The sequence below is a fragment of the Seriola aureovittata genome, chromosome 24 (assembly GCF_021018895.1).
Source record: "Seriola aureovittata isolate HTS-2021-v1 ecotype China chromosome 24, ASM2101889v1, whole genome shotgun sequence".
Taxonomy (NCBI): domain Eukaryota; kingdom Metazoa; phylum Chordata; class Actinopteri; order Carangiformes; family Carangidae; genus Seriola; species Seriola aureovittata.
Window position 1 is genome coordinate 3,245,374 of NC_079387.1, and position 14,867 is coordinate 3,260,240.

At 42.8% G+C, this 14,867-nt stretch overlaps 1 protein-coding gene across 1 annotated transcript; it reads right to left on the bottom strand.

Moving 5' to 3' along the window:
- Window positions 1–360: 360 nt before the first annotated feature.
- On the bottom strand, window positions 361–14,458 carry obsl1a (obscurin like cytoskeletal adaptor 1a). The gene is made up of 25 exons (XM_056370348.1): window positions 13,751–14,458; window positions 11,451–12,735; window positions 10,287–10,556; window positions 9,828–10,088; window positions 9,324–9,629; window positions 8,643–8,909; window positions 8,273–8,548; window positions 8,077–8,191; window positions 7,525–7,685; window positions 7,092–7,364; window positions 6,682–6,957; window positions 6,277–6,552; window positions 5,895–6,170; window positions 5,524–5,799; window positions 5,145–5,414; window positions 4,776–5,042; window positions 4,435–4,704; window positions 4,079–4,345; window positions 2,997–3,263; window positions 2,740–2,852; window positions 2,452–2,605; window positions 2,014–2,175; window positions 1,610–1,714; window positions 1,256–1,522; window positions 361–965 (listed from the first exon to the last, which is right to left on the bottom strand). Exons 2-25 carry the CDS (start codon window positions 12,643–12,645, stop codon window positions 688–690), a joined length of 6,648 nt encoding a protein of 2,215 aa, XP_056226323.1. The 5' UTR covers window positions 12,646–12,735; window positions 13,751–14,458; the 3' UTR covers window positions 361–687.
- Window positions 14,459–14,867: the final 409 nt, after the last annotated feature.

Below are 14,867 nucleotides of genomic sequence, written 5' to 3' on the forward strand. Positions count from 1 at the left end.
TAAGAGTGAGAAAAGCAGCACATCCTTACTTTTGGAGAAGCTGCAACCAGAGAATTTTAGGCATTTTTACTGAAAAAAGGCCTGAAAGGATAACGTGGTTATTAAAAATAATCTGCAATAAATTTTTCTATTAATGCGCTAATTGTCTAATGGACTACCACATACCTCTGGGTGAGAGCTAGGCCGGACAGAGTCTCTTTCTGACCATTATACAAAAGTCTCACAGTTTATTTAGGGTTGGAGATGTATGGATACTGTAAAATCTGAACACCTTGCTCAGGATTTTTGAGTGTTCCAGTGCATTTTTAGTCACATTAGTCACAAAATATTAAAAAAAATATTTGACTCTATGGAATTAACCACTGTTACTTATTATTTTAATTTGGGGGGTTTCCATCAGAATACAACAATGTAAAGTCAACTAGGCAAATAAATATCATCTATGCTGTAAAAAAAAAAAGGAATAACTGGACTGAAGAAACATCCTTCAGGTTTAAAATGCTTAGTCCAGCTTCACCGAATAGCCTCAATTTGAAAAATCTCAGAATAGAAAAGTGCAGGCCATCCAATCACAATAATTGGATTTTAAAAAGTTCTAAGGGACAAGAGTAAATCCAATTTTTGCAGTTAGTGTATTCACTTTCTGTCTTTCTCTCAGAGTCACTTGCTTTTCTCTCTCTTGTTCTTCTACTCTGCCATAACACTGAGTGTGGCGCTGCTCTTGGCCTTGCCCATGGTAAACTTGACCGTGCCACTCATGTCCACACATGTGTTTCTCAGGGTGAGTTTGTGGACTGTCCCGTGGTTTTCCAGCCGGACAGAGGGGCCCGAGTGAAGGGTCTCTCCATTCAAAGTCCAAACAGGAGGCTTGCTTATGTCGACAGACACCTCACACTGGAAAGACGCTGGCTCAGGCTCCATCACCTCCATGTCCTCAAGCTCTTTGACCATCAGGAGAGCCTGGGCTGCAGCAGCATGAAGAGAAAGAAGTGTTATCACGGTATGAGAGAACATAGTAAGAAAATAAACACTTTAACTTTGGAAAAGTATTAGAAAACCATAAAACTTGACACCTAGAAAAATAATTTTTTTAGACACATTAGTATTCGTAAAAACTGATCACACCTAAGTACAGATGGAAGTTTTTGGAGCTGGAGCATTAACGCTGATGTATAACCACTTAATCCACCTTTAATTTTTGGCTCCCCCAAGGACACAAATTTCTTAAAAGTCCTCAGCTCTCCACCCATCTTACCTTCCACCATCAGTTTAGCTTTGGATGTGTGCTCCCCAACCTCGATGCTGTACGTGCCCTCATCCTCCACAGACACCTGCTGGATCACCAGTTTATGGGAACAGCCGTCAACCAGAATGTCCACTCGATCAGAGGAAACCAGCTCCTCCCTGCCCTTGTACCAGGTGGCGCTGCAGCGAGGTGAGGAAACGGTGCACTCGAGGATCACGCGATGTTTCTCCAGGGCTGTTCGGTCTCGCAGAGGTTTAACGATGGAAACTGGGAGTTCTGGAGTGAGGGGAAAATTTTGGAGATTTGGTGATGAACGTTTTTAAGATGTTAAGTCAGATATTTTAGATGTAAAAAGTAGCTTACCTTCTACCTCAAGGTAGGCTGTAGATTCAACATCTCTGGCTACAAAGCGGATTTCTCCAACATCTTCAGCTTTGACATTACACATCAGCAGGAAGTGTTTGGTCCCTGAAAGAGAACAACAAAATATTCGTAGAATCTATTTCAAGGAATATTGAAGCGGTTTTGTCGGCTTGTGGTATAATACCTCACAAAGACACTTTTAGGTTTTCCTTTAATTTCTCACCCATCTGTATGTTTTGTCTCTGTCTTTGCTCTCTGCTTACTGCTAGGCCCTACAATTCCCTTTTTGCCCACCATATGTCCTGCTACACACAATTTATTATATTATTTATTGTGGGTATTTGTTTCACAGTCTTATCAGAATCACTCAGTCTAATCAATAATTGATCCGTGCCTTTTCTGACCTTCAGTGCGGATCTTGATGGTGCTGGTGGGCCGGATCTTGTGGCCATCCTTGTACCACTCTCCTGTCACATCCTCCAGAGAAACCTCGCACATGAAGACAGCATTCTGGTCCTCCTGAATGTAAAGATCCTCCAGATCCTGCACTATCTCCAACTGATGCTCTGTGAGGTTAGTGAAGAGATTTAGATCAGGGATATTAGATTAGCCAGAAACAAAGATATTAAGTGTCTTTTTTGGAGACATGTTGATGCATTCAGTTTCTCCCTAAAACCACTAGATGGAGGCATAGTACAAGCTCTACTCCAGCTACTTCACTTGATGCAGAATGCAACATGAAACTTGGATGAGCCTTGAAATGTCAAATATTGTCAAAATGTAACTTTTCATATAAATGTTAATGGGACATGTGGTATGGTAGTATCTCTTCAGATAATTACCATACACCTCCAGTGAACAGTAAGTGTTAATTTCTCCTGCATCACATGTGTAGGTGCCAGAGTCAGCCCGGGAGCACTGCAGGATCTGACAGAACCGCTTCCGACCCATGGAGTAGATTCGACAGTTCTTCCCTGGCTTCAGCTCCGTCCCGTTCTGATACACAGGAGGAAAAAGACAAAGGTATTCTTCATGAGTTTAAAACCTGTTGCCATCAAATCTTATATTTTTTTCTGCGATGAGCCAAAACGTAGACAAGCACAATGATAGGATTTATTGGTTTCTCTTACCTTGAGCCATCTGACTTCAACATTTTGTCTGGAGAATTCACACTCCAGAGTGGCAGGAAGATCCTCCTCCACACGGACATCAGCCAACGTTTTCAAGATAGACACTGGTGTCTCTGTAGGTTCAGTCAAAGAACTTAATAAGTGAGTGAATCAACAAATCAGAATCGATCAGTAATGCTTATTCTTTTCTGTCCGTCCTCCTGGACTTTTCCAGGAGGATGAGTCTATACCTAATAATCATTAGCTAATCTAGTTACCTTTGATTGTGAGCCTGGCAATGGTGCGTACCCCTTCAGCAGAGAAGATGATGGTACCTGTATCTTCCAGAGTGAGGTTCGACAGGGTGAGGCTGTGGACTTGCCCATTGGTGCTCACCCGCCACTGGTTGTTTGGTTTCACCCGAATACCATCCTTCTGCCAAATTCCCTCCACATCTGTGTGAGAAAGCTCCACCTCGAAAGAGGCAGTCTCTCGTTCAAAGGTTTCTTGGTCAGTTAGGCCTTTACGGATGGAGATTTTACGGGCTGGATTGGAAGAGATGAGGGACAGTAGTGTAGTGAGAGGAGTGATGTACTTCTTAGAAAATTGTATCAGGATTAAATGATGCCATCCAGATATTCAGAAATGATACATGTGAAGAATAATTCCTAAAAGTCTGGGTAAAAGTTGGGTGATGCATCTGTTTGGCAAAACTTGATGTTGAATCTCATAATTGCATTTTAAATATAATCATGCTGCTTGAAGGCAGGGCTAACACCTCTACTGAACACTCAAATAACACTGAGTTTCAAGGACAGTAAAAGGTGGTTCAAATATAGACCCAGCTCAGTTTATCACATTACAGAAACAACACCTAGAGTAGCTCCATGGTCCATTGTCACAGTGTCATTCAGTATACTATTGTATAACAGCATGGCTGTGTTTCAAAAATCTTTTCACACTTACAGGTCTAGCCCTGCTCTTCTCAGTATCTTTTTGCATGTGACATACTGTGAAAAACGCTCTGCTCTTCTGCTGCCCAGAACTCATCGGTGTCAGATGAGATGCCAGTCAATAAATGACGCACCGCTCTGACTCTGAATAATTCACAAGAACACTAGAAAGTATTTGGATAGTATGTCCTTTAGTTCTCAAATGATAAGTTCATTTTTGCTCATCTATCAAGCAGAAATTCAAAATATTTATTGGATCTGTTTCCTCAAATCTGAGGATTTGTTGCTGTTTTATGTAATTGGAGATTACATATCTTTTTCTGACATTTCATAGATTAAGATATCAATTGATAATCATTGATATATATACACACACACTCAATCACATCCCACCTCATATCACTTACGTTCTACATTGAGTTTGACCTGTGCTCGGTCATGCAGAGTCTCGCAGCGGTAGGTTCCCCGGTCTGACAGAGTCAGGTTGTTGATGGTCAGACTGCGTTTACAGCCGTTCTGAGCCAGTGTATGTCGAGGGCCGGGCTGAATGACCACTCCCTGCCTCATCCACTGAACTTCCCCTGTCTCCAGACTGATCTCTGTTTCCAAGGTGGCATCGCCAAACTCTTCTGCCATGACAGCCTCCATTTTCGTAATAAACATGACCTGAGCCTCTGAACGTAATTGAAAGAGAGAGAAATAAAAGTTACAATGGCAATTTTGGTAATACACCATTTCCTCTCTTTTCATTTAATTATCTTACCCTGAACTTTGAGGCTGGCTTTGCTCAATTGTCCCTCTGCCTCTGCTGTAATCTTCGAACAGTCCAACACCTGGCATTTCTTAATCACCAAGGTGTGGCATAGGCCATTCCGGGTTGCCTGGAAACGATCACCCAGCGTGATAGCCTCATTGTCCATGAGCCAGACCAACTGAACATCCTCAGGGGAAACCACACACTTGAAAGTGGCATCTTCTCCTTCAAGCACGGTGGTGTTGTGGAGCTCTGTGAGGAACTCAACCACTCGAGGCACTGAAAAGACGTAAGAAAGTTCATGAAGCAGCTGCCGTATGTAAGAAGAGACAGAGTGCAGACATACTTACTCTCTACTCTCAGTGAGGCCACAGTCCGGTCATCTCTGGACTCACAGGCGTACTCCCCAGCATCCTCTCTGGTCAAACGGTGGATGGTCAAGCTTCGCTCCACTCCATCCGCACGAATGGAGAACCTCCTGCTTGCAGCCACCTCCATGCCATTCTTTAGCCACTGGACATCTGCTTTTGGCTTGCCCACTTCACAGCGAAGGGTTACCATACCATCAGCATGGGCCACAGTGTCCCGGAGTGGCCTCACAAACTTGATTCTCATTTCTGTGATGCAAAAAAAAAGAAAAAGAAAAAGTTAATATGGCTTTTCAGCCCACACTGAAGTGTTCTGTAATGTTATTGGCAAAATGAAATTGAAATTTTAACCTTTGACCAGCAGGCTGAAGTGGATCTGGTCGGTGTTGACATCACAGGTGTACTCGCCAGCATCAGAGCGCCTCAAAGGCTCGATGGTGAGGGTGCGCTTATGGCCCTCCACGAGTGCTCTGAAGCGCTCACCTTCAACAGGTGTCCAGTCTTTCAGCCAACACACTATGGCACTTTCTTTGGACACGTAACTCATTAAGGTCACACTCTCTGCTTCGTAACCCGTCACAACAATGTCATCCTCTTTGTTCACAAACTCAACTGGAGGTTCTTTGATGTAAAAGAAAAGAGAAGCAACTATTAGGTACCTTTTTTTTTTTTTTATCAGAAGCTTACTTTTTTTCTGAAGACTCTTGAGACCTTTACCCTGGGTCTGTACCTTGTATTCGGACGACACTGATCATCTTGTCATCCACAGCGTCACACACATACTTCCCAGAATCTGAGGGCTGGATATTAGAGATGATAATTTTCCTCAGAGTCCCATAGCTCTCAATGTAGGTACGAGAGTCATTGGTGAGCAGCCTCTCATTGCAATACCACTGGACGGGTGCATTGGCGCGGGACACCTCACAGGCCAGGATCAGTTCATCACCTACCACCATCTCCTGGTATTCTGGGTCAATTGAGTTTCCTACAATTGTCACTGGAGGCTCTAAGGTCATAAGAGGGACAAGGTTAGTGATTTATTCAAGTGAGAATTTTTGTACAAATTCCTTTCGACAATAAAATGAAGTAAATGTATTTTACCTTCTACTGTAACCTGGAAGCTGATATTGTCATCTCCAACATCCAGGAAGTACTCTCCTGAGTCTCTGAGTTCAGCGTTGAGGATGACCAGCGACCGGAAAGCGCCTTCTTCCTCTTCACAGAACCTTTCATCGTCCTCAATACGACAGCCATCCTTGTACCACTTGGCGACAGCATTGGCTCTGGAGAGTTCACACTCCAACACAATGTCATCAGAAATCAGGGACTTGAGTTTTGTCTTCATCTCTGACTTTCTTAAGATCTTCACTGGAGGCTCTGAGGATGCAGAATTACATGTTGACACTCAATATGATATTATGGTTGTCTTTAAAATCGCTTTATGAGCCAGAAGTCATCTCCAAAGCCAACTTTTGCCTCTTACCTGAAACTTTGACCTGGAAATCAATTTTATCATCACCAGCATCGCAGGTGTATTTTCCAGAATCCTTTGGTGTAGGAACATGGATGGTCAGACGACGGATGAGCCCCTCCTCTGTGATGGTGACATTACTGTTTTCCTCAATTTCTTTGCCATTCAGCCACCACTTGACTTCTGCACTTGGCCGGGACACCTCAATCTCCATCACAATTGGTTTGCCAGCAAAGCTATCCAGTTTGTCAGGTGTGTTTTTGGGAAGAGTAAGCGTCACTGGTGGCTCTGAATGAAAAGGAGGAATAAAGTCATTAAAGAGGAAAGAGTCATAAATGATAGAAATGCTATCGAATTTATGTACATTTATTCATCTATCAGGATGCTAAATAATTACCCTTGTGTCCCCATTCCTACCTGTAATAGTTACCAGGAGCGCCACAGAGTCATCTTCAGTGTCACATATATACTCCCCTGTGTCATCCACAGTTGGCATGGGTATAACTAGCCGGCGTTGGGCCCCATCCACCTCCAGGATCAAGTTAGGACTCTCTTCTACCTCCAAGCTGTCCCTGAACCAGCGGACAGGAGCATCTGACTGGGAGATCTCACAGCTGAGCACCAGCCTCTTTGATGCCAAATGGGTCAATTCCAGCTCTGATTCACTGGGGGAAACAATTCGGACTGGTGGTTCTAGAGTTGGAAGAAAAAATGTAACCTTTATTTGACCAGGTTATTATTGGAAATCTTATGAATATGTGGAAAGCATTTTGGTGATGTAACACCTTTCCAGTAGGAATATAGCAGAACCAGAAGCGAGTACAAACCTGTGACATTAAGCTGGAAGAAGACAGAGTCTCCATCTGTTTTGCAGACATACTCTCCCTCATCCTCCACCGATCCGCAGAGGATGGTCAGCCTCCTGTAAGGACCCTCAGATATCACCTGGATATATTTGCTCTCCTCTACCTCCTGGCCATCCTTGAACCACTGCACCTTCCCGCTGGAGCGGGACAGTTCACACTGCAGGTGGATCTCCTCTGAGATATAGCTTTTCATCACAACATCATCCTTAGGTTCCACAATCATCACTGGAGGCTCTGTGTTTGTAGATAGTTGAAGCAGATTGAGGCAAATTTAGCTTTCTTATGTAACTAATGTGTGTGTAAATAACACCTCTCATCTTATCTCATTCATGAATTGATACATGTGTCACAAATTTACTACTCAGACCAGCAGGAATCAGAACTGTCCCTGTACCTCTGACATTGACGGTGAACTCCATACTGTTGTCTCCTGCCTGGCAGGTGTAGCTTCCAGCATCTGAGGTTTCTGCAGAGCGGATTATTAACCTCCTCACAGTTCCCTCTGCCTGCAGAGTGATGTTGTCACTGGGCTGGATCTCACAGCCATCTTTATACCTGGGACACAAATTTGATAAAGACAACTATAAAATAAATGGTATAAATAAATCACAGACTAAATACAAATAAATCAAAGTAGCCTATTAAAGAATACGTAGATGAATTAAGTGAGACCTTCCAGCAATGTCTGTTGTAAGTATCTGCAACAAATGAACCAAATAGTACTACAACATGATCAACTCACTTTATCCTTTTTAATGTCATAGCAGTCTTACCAAAACAGTGTTTATGTATATGTAATTATGCAAAACCTCTGAATGCAAAGCTAAGTGATACTACATGTCAAAAACAACACTTCAAAAAACAGAATCATTAAAAAACTGAATTTGAAAAGAGAGCAGTAAATAATACTTCCTATTCATTTCTCTAATAGGACTTTACTCCCTACCATATGACTTCGGCTTCCTCTCTGGAGACGTTGCAGAGCAGCACCACAGGGTCCAACTCCATGCTGCTCTTATGGAGCTCCTCCTCTGGGACCAGACTGAACTCCACAGGAGGACCTGAAAAAGAAAGGATGGATACAAGGTACCATGGTAACACAAGGTACGAGAGGATGAACTTGCTATTCAAATATCTTTTACCTGCAACATCCACGTTGAATTTGATGACATCCCCTGAAGTTTCACATGTATAAACTCCAGAGTGACATGCATCAGCTGACTGAATGACAATCCTCCGCATATTCCCATCTGATTGAATGTTGACACCATCGGCCATCTGGAGCTCCTCGCCATCTTTGAACCAGGATACTTTTGCAAAGGGGTGGGAGACTTCACAGTAGAGAACAATAACATCACCAGACTCCACCTTCTTATTGCTGTCTAATTCTGACAGAGGGCTGAATTTTAAAACAGCAGCTGCAAAGAAATGAACATACAAATTAAACAATCTCCCAAAACATTCTTCTATCACATACTAGAACTAGCAAGATTAGCAGATTTTAACACCTACGTGCAACTTTGAGCACAGCTGAATCCCGGACTCCATTGGCTATGAACGTGACCTCTGCTGTGTCCTCTGTAGTGCGGATGTCACGGATAACCAATGAGTGCTGTGTTTGTGAGTGTTGTATCAGGTATCGTCCGCCATGTTGCAGTTGGGCGCTATTCAGAAACCAGGTTCCAACCATTGAGGCAGACAATTCGATGGAGAAGCGAGCATCTTCTCCCTCCACAACCTCACAGCCCTGGAGGTGACTGCGAATTCTGGGCCCAGGAACTACGAAAAATGCAAAAAACAAAACTACAAGTTAACAAAAGTAAAACTATCAAAATTCAAAGCAATTTTTGTGGCCAATACTGATATTGACATTTTTAAGGGGAGAAAGTTACCTGTTTAATACAAACTGATAACATTGGTTAGTAAAAAACAAAAATAAATTGATTAGTAAAGAACTGTGATGGATTTGTACCAAGAAAGTGACATGAAATATAATAATTCATTATGAAAATAATGGTAAAATATATACAGTATATAAAATGCTTCCAATTAAACATATAAGAGCTTTTTTTTCTTTCTACATCTGGACAAAGTGAGGACAATTTAGCAGCGTTATACTCTCTTTAGGTTCACAGTATGATGAAATGCGCACAATAACATATGTACAATTTTACTTCACAGTCATTTCCTCACCCAGATGGACGACTTTGGGAAACTCCACATGACCACTTCGTCCGTACTTGTTGATGCAACAGACACGGAAGCGGTAGTCGCCTTCGCATGGCACGCTGTCACCAGTGACCTCAGCTGAGGTGGCGGTCTCTGTGGTGAAACACTTCTGCCACTCCTGGGAGCCCACTTCTTTTCTCTCCAGCACGAAGATGGAGCGGGTGGACGTCTGGCTGTTGGGGGCAGGAACCCAGGTGAGAAGGGCACTGTTGGGTCGATCTACGTCCATCTTGACACCCACAGGGCAGATAGGGGGACAGTGTCTTGAGGCTAAAGGACGGGGGAGAAGGATGAAGAATGTAGGAGTGAGTCATCGTGGCAGAAGGGCCTGGTTGTTAGAGAGTTCCTCATGGAATCTATTCAAGTCTAGCTTTCAACAATTTTCTTTAATATCATTCTCAGAATGTTTTGCTAACCAGCCAGAAAAACCATGAAACAAATTTTGAAATTGGTGTCTCCTAAAAGTACCTTTGACCTTGAGGCGTGATGAGGTCTTGGATCTCCCTGCGACAAAGGTCACTACCCCTGAGTCTTGATAGGCCACATTGACAAACACCAGAATGTGAGTTTTGCCAAAAGACTTGAGGATCGTCTGGTGTGTCTCGTGTAGCTTCAGACCATCTTTAAACCAGTGGACCTCCATGTCGTCATCCTCCACCTCCACGCAGAAGGCAGCGTTCTCGCCCTCCAGGACCTCCAGTTTCCGAGGAAGTTTACGAACAATAGTACCTGTAAGTAGGAAAAATATTTCATTAATTATTACTTCTCCGTTGTAGATTTACAGTTTTATATCAGACTCACACATTTCTCTTTTAATGATGATATTGAATTATTTTCAAATAACTTAATGTGTTACTAATGTGTCTAGTTGCTGGGGATAGGTTACTTTGTACTAAATGCTGTATTTCTGCATTCAGTACATCATACCTTTAACTGATAGCTCTGCAATGCTCTTTGCACCATCAGGCATCTCACAGAGATACACTCCGTCATCATCTGTCCCAACATCATGGATCATGAGTCTTCGCTTGGTTCCTTTCTGCTCCATCCCGTATTTACTGCTGGGCATCAGCCTCTGGTCCTCCAGGTACCAGGTGGCCGGGACCGACTCATCGGGCACCTCGCACTCCAGCACAGCAACATCCCTCTCCCTCACCTCCACGTCTCTTAATGGACGCTTGAACCGCACAGCTGAGCCTGAAGAACAAGGGATATAGGTATTTACTGCATTTTAAAGTTAACAAAAATGACGGCTATAGATTTTGTTTATAGGTCTCAGTTTACTGTGTAGGTTAAAATACAAACAATAATAATAATGTAGTATAATGACAATACTCAATGGTGGTTTAAACTGAAAAAATATTTTAAATATATGTTAAATATTACATCCATTTGATATGTGCAATTTCTTGGATTGAATTTCCTAATTGAAATTTATGTGAGGTAAATTATCAGTAATTTATTTTATACCATACTTCTTCAGTTTGCTGAAACATCTGATGCCACCACTGTATGCTTTTGCTCAGCTGTTGTTATGCCGCTCCATATTATCGGTATATTAAGGACTGATATGTTGACCCCAGGGCTAAGCTGGCACTTATGATAGAGGCAGCTGGCACAGTACAGGACAATACTTATGAAAAGTTATGTGACCCTGAGAATTATCTGCCCTTTATGAAGGGATTAGGACAAAATAATTAGCTGCTTTAAGAGGTGATGCTCATACATTTCAACAATGCACACAAAACAATTAGCCTCGACAAGTGCAGTTTATCACTTTACAGATTATCTATGTGGATGGAGATATGAGACACACTGACTCATTCATTTGGACCATTAGTTGTTTCTTTAAAATGTTCACTTAGAACGATGAGTGAAACTGGTGCAGAATCTCTTGAAGTGTGTGTGTGTATGATCTTTGCTCTTGCACTATTGTTTGGCATGATGAAGACTATGACTTCACACCTTTTAGATGATTCACTTCATTTTGAGCAATGATATACACCATGTCATGTTGAGAAATCTGTGTGTTTAGCCAGTTAGAGCTGCAGTAAAAGCAGATTGTTTGCAAACCGGGGAAGAATATCCTACCTTTGACGGACAGGTGAACGGCACTGAGGGTGTTTCCAAGAGCGTTTGATGCTGCACAAACATACAGCCCTGTATCCTGCTCTTTACAGTAAAGGACCTTTAGCGTGTAGTAACCCTCTCGGTCCTCAAATATCAGATGACGTCTCCCGGGATCAAGGGGAACCCCGTTTTTCTTCCAGATGATCTCAGGTTTCGGCTTCCCCGTCACAAGGCAGCGAAACTTGGCATGTTTCCCCTCTGCCACAGCAAACTTCTTGACTGTAGATGGTTTGACAGGTTGCTCCTCTGTGACCCTCGACAAACTGAGTCGCCCGCCCCTGTGTTTTGGTGACCATTGGCTGTTAGTGTGACCACTGGAGGACATTTTACTCTCCTCTCGCTCTGGTACGGGCTCGACCAGAAGGACAGCCCCGGCCAAGGCGTTGCCGTGACAGTTGATGGCTTTACAGGTGTAGACACCTTTGTCTGGCATGCGCGTCCTGTAGATCTTCAGTTGGAACCAACCACCATCTTGATTGCTCACGCTGAAGTGTGAACTTTCAAAGATGTCATTCAGCTTCTTCCCGTCTTTCTCCCATGTCACCTCTGGCAAAGGAGTGCCCCAGATTTTGCAGGAGAAGGCGGCATCTTCTCCCCTGTCCACACGCAGAGACAGGGGCTTTATGAGGAATCGGGGTTTCTCATCAGATGTCAAATCAACCTCTTCTCTTTTTTCGATAAACTTGCCGTTCCATTTGTGTTCTCCATTTATCTCTGCTCCATTTTCTTTCCTGTGTTCACCATTTTGCATTTTGCAGTAGCCATTCAGGTGTCCTTCAAGTTCTCCATTTTCTTTCATCGGCTTATTCACACCATTAACCCGTAATTGCCTTTGTCCCCCGTCCTGTGGTTGGGCCTCTCCTTCCACTTTGAGGGAAGCTGCTGCATATGTTTCACCTATGCTATTTCTAGCCTTGCATATGTACTGGCCAGCATCCTCTTGGGTCACCCCAGTGATGGTCAGCAGGTAAGCTTTTCCCTCCTCCGACAGTTGGTATCGTCCCTCGAACAAGATCTGGACATTTTTACGCTCCCAGATCACATCAGGACGAGGGTCCCCACCAATTTGGCACCTCAGTGTGGCATCTGTGCCACACTGTGCCACCACAGGGCGCGGGTAGCCCAAAACACGAGGAGCACCTCCGAAAATATCCATGATAATGTCACACTCTCTCTGGTTTGAGTGAAGAAATTTCTTTTGTCGTGGGATTGCTTGGAAATGATCCCCTTATCTATGACGAAGGAGCTGTGTGACAAGAAAGTAATCAACTTCAATAGAAAGACAGAGTCAAACAAAAGTTTTACATTTGCAAAACTTGTTTTCCTGCTGCTGAGACATTGTACTCTGTACATGTCTGTTTACAGCTGACCCAAGCCAGATAATTGCATATCAAATGTGAGATATTTTTAAAAGAAATTTTATGATTATGGAATCTGACTTAGATGATTCAAATCAAAGAAGACCGTATTGAAATGTTCCATCCGTCAAAACACGCAGTGTAGTTAGCAAAGCTGAACTGAGGTTAACGTGTTAAGGAAGGTGTTTATCACGTTCAGTGGTTTAGTTAAGTGGGTTTTGAGCAAACATAAACCACTCTCGGTTCTCTCACACCTGGTGCTGTAACTCATTGAAGAGTGTATTTATAAAGTAGTCTATCCAAAAAAAGACTCCAGAGACCATGTGTCACATAGCACACAAACTGTGGAGTGACACACCTGCAGTCACTAACTAAGACGAAACTGAACCATATACCCATGCATGTATAGAGCATGTATGTCAACTGTATCCTCCCTGATGGATTTTCTTTGTTTCTGGATTCTTTCATTGTTGTCATGTTGTCTACATCTTTAAGGTTTAGCAACAACCCAAGCTGTTTGTTATCTGGAGCTAAGTTCCTCTTTCTAACATTCTAACAGCTTTTGGTTTGATCTGGGAGCATCCAGGGGAAAATGTTAGTGTGGCTCATTTGCTTCCCTCATGTTGTCACCATCTTTCTTTTGGCACAACATGACACACCATGCTCTCGTGTCTAATGCACATCCTGTAAACAGCGTGGATCATATAGTGTAGTGTAGTGATCATGTCTGGAAAATAGCTCTTTGTGTAGCATGTCAGGTATTTCTAAAGACTTGTGATCAATAAATACATGAAACAGACTCGGCTTCCCTTTAAGCAGTTTGCTGGCACATGGAAAGAAATTATTCTACTTACAAGAAGCTGTGTCTAGAGAAACAAAAGAACAGTTAAAGGATAAACTTACCGCTCCTATGAGTAGGTTTCTTTAAAGCATTCTGTCACTGTTGTGGTGTTAACGTAAAAATTATATCCTCAAAACATATGACCCTTGACCCTTCCTTCAGTTATTCTTTGACTAATAGAAATGGCCGATATTCGTTCTGTTGCTCTGTGGAGCAGTCGCGCAGCTCTCTGAGACTTTTGTTCCTTGTCTCTCTGGTTGGGTTTGTGGTTTGTAGGTTCTGGCTCACAATCGACACACCTCCTGTTCACTGAGAGTCAAAGCAAGTTAGAGAAAGTAGATCTTCCATTCACAATTGGTGGCCCATAGTCACAGGTATCACGTCTTGGTTGTGTCCGGCGTTTTGGTGTTAGGTTGTAGGTGGCAGAGAAGAAAATGACCACAGTCTTTCAGTCAAGTGTTGGCTTATGCTTCAGCTCTGATGCTGTCATTGTCCAACAGTGAGAGAGTGACAGAGTGAGAGAGAAAGACAGAGAGAGAGAGAGAGAGAGAGAGAGTGAGAGAGAGATGGAATGGGGGGCGGGCAGCATTAAATGCTTTCACAGCTGCTGCCACTGCAAGCCACCACCTAAAAATACCGGCAGCTTCGATGACAGTGGGCCAGATAAAGTTAGGCTCTCCATTCACAGACCGTGGCTCACTAAAGATAGAGGGGAGGCAGAGGTCTGCGATGGATCACACAGCTCAATAGACATCCTTACTTAAACCTCACAAGAGAAAGGACACCCCGCCTGCCGGAGCTCCTTAAGTCATGAGTCACGCTGGCCCGTAAATGGGGTCAGATTGATCTCACATAAACTACTGTTTGAAAATGTATTTTTAATTTAAATAAATTGAATAAAGTATCTAAATGTTCAAACTGTTTATCCATTACCTTTCTGGTTTGTAAAATGTTAAATTTTCAAAATTAGATAATAAAAGTGTTATATTTATTATTATATTTAATCCTCCAGGAGATCACTTGTTAGTCTTACTATAGATCCCCAAACAACATCATTTTGAAGAAAAATCACACTTTGTTTGAACTGCTCATAACCTGTGACAAGGGGTCTCAACTAGATTTTGTTTGGAAACCTCTTAAATAACTTCTTTCAGGGGACCTGAGGACTTCAGTAGTTCA

Bases quoted from the DNA above. Each gene is read 5' to 3' on its own strand.
- obsl1a (XM_056370348.1), bottom strand. From the start codon at position 12,645: ATGGATATTTTCGGAGGTGCTCCTCGTGTTTTGGGCTACCCGCGCCCT. The intron at 8,910-9,323 runs GTGAGGAAATGA...CATTTTTCGTAG, and splicing joins TCCCAAAGTCGTCCATCTGG to TTCCTGGGCCCAGAATTCGC. The intron at 6,553-6,681 runs GTAGGAATGGGG...CTTTTCATTCAG, and splicing joins GCTCCTGGTAACTATTACAG to AGCCACCAGTGACGCTTACT.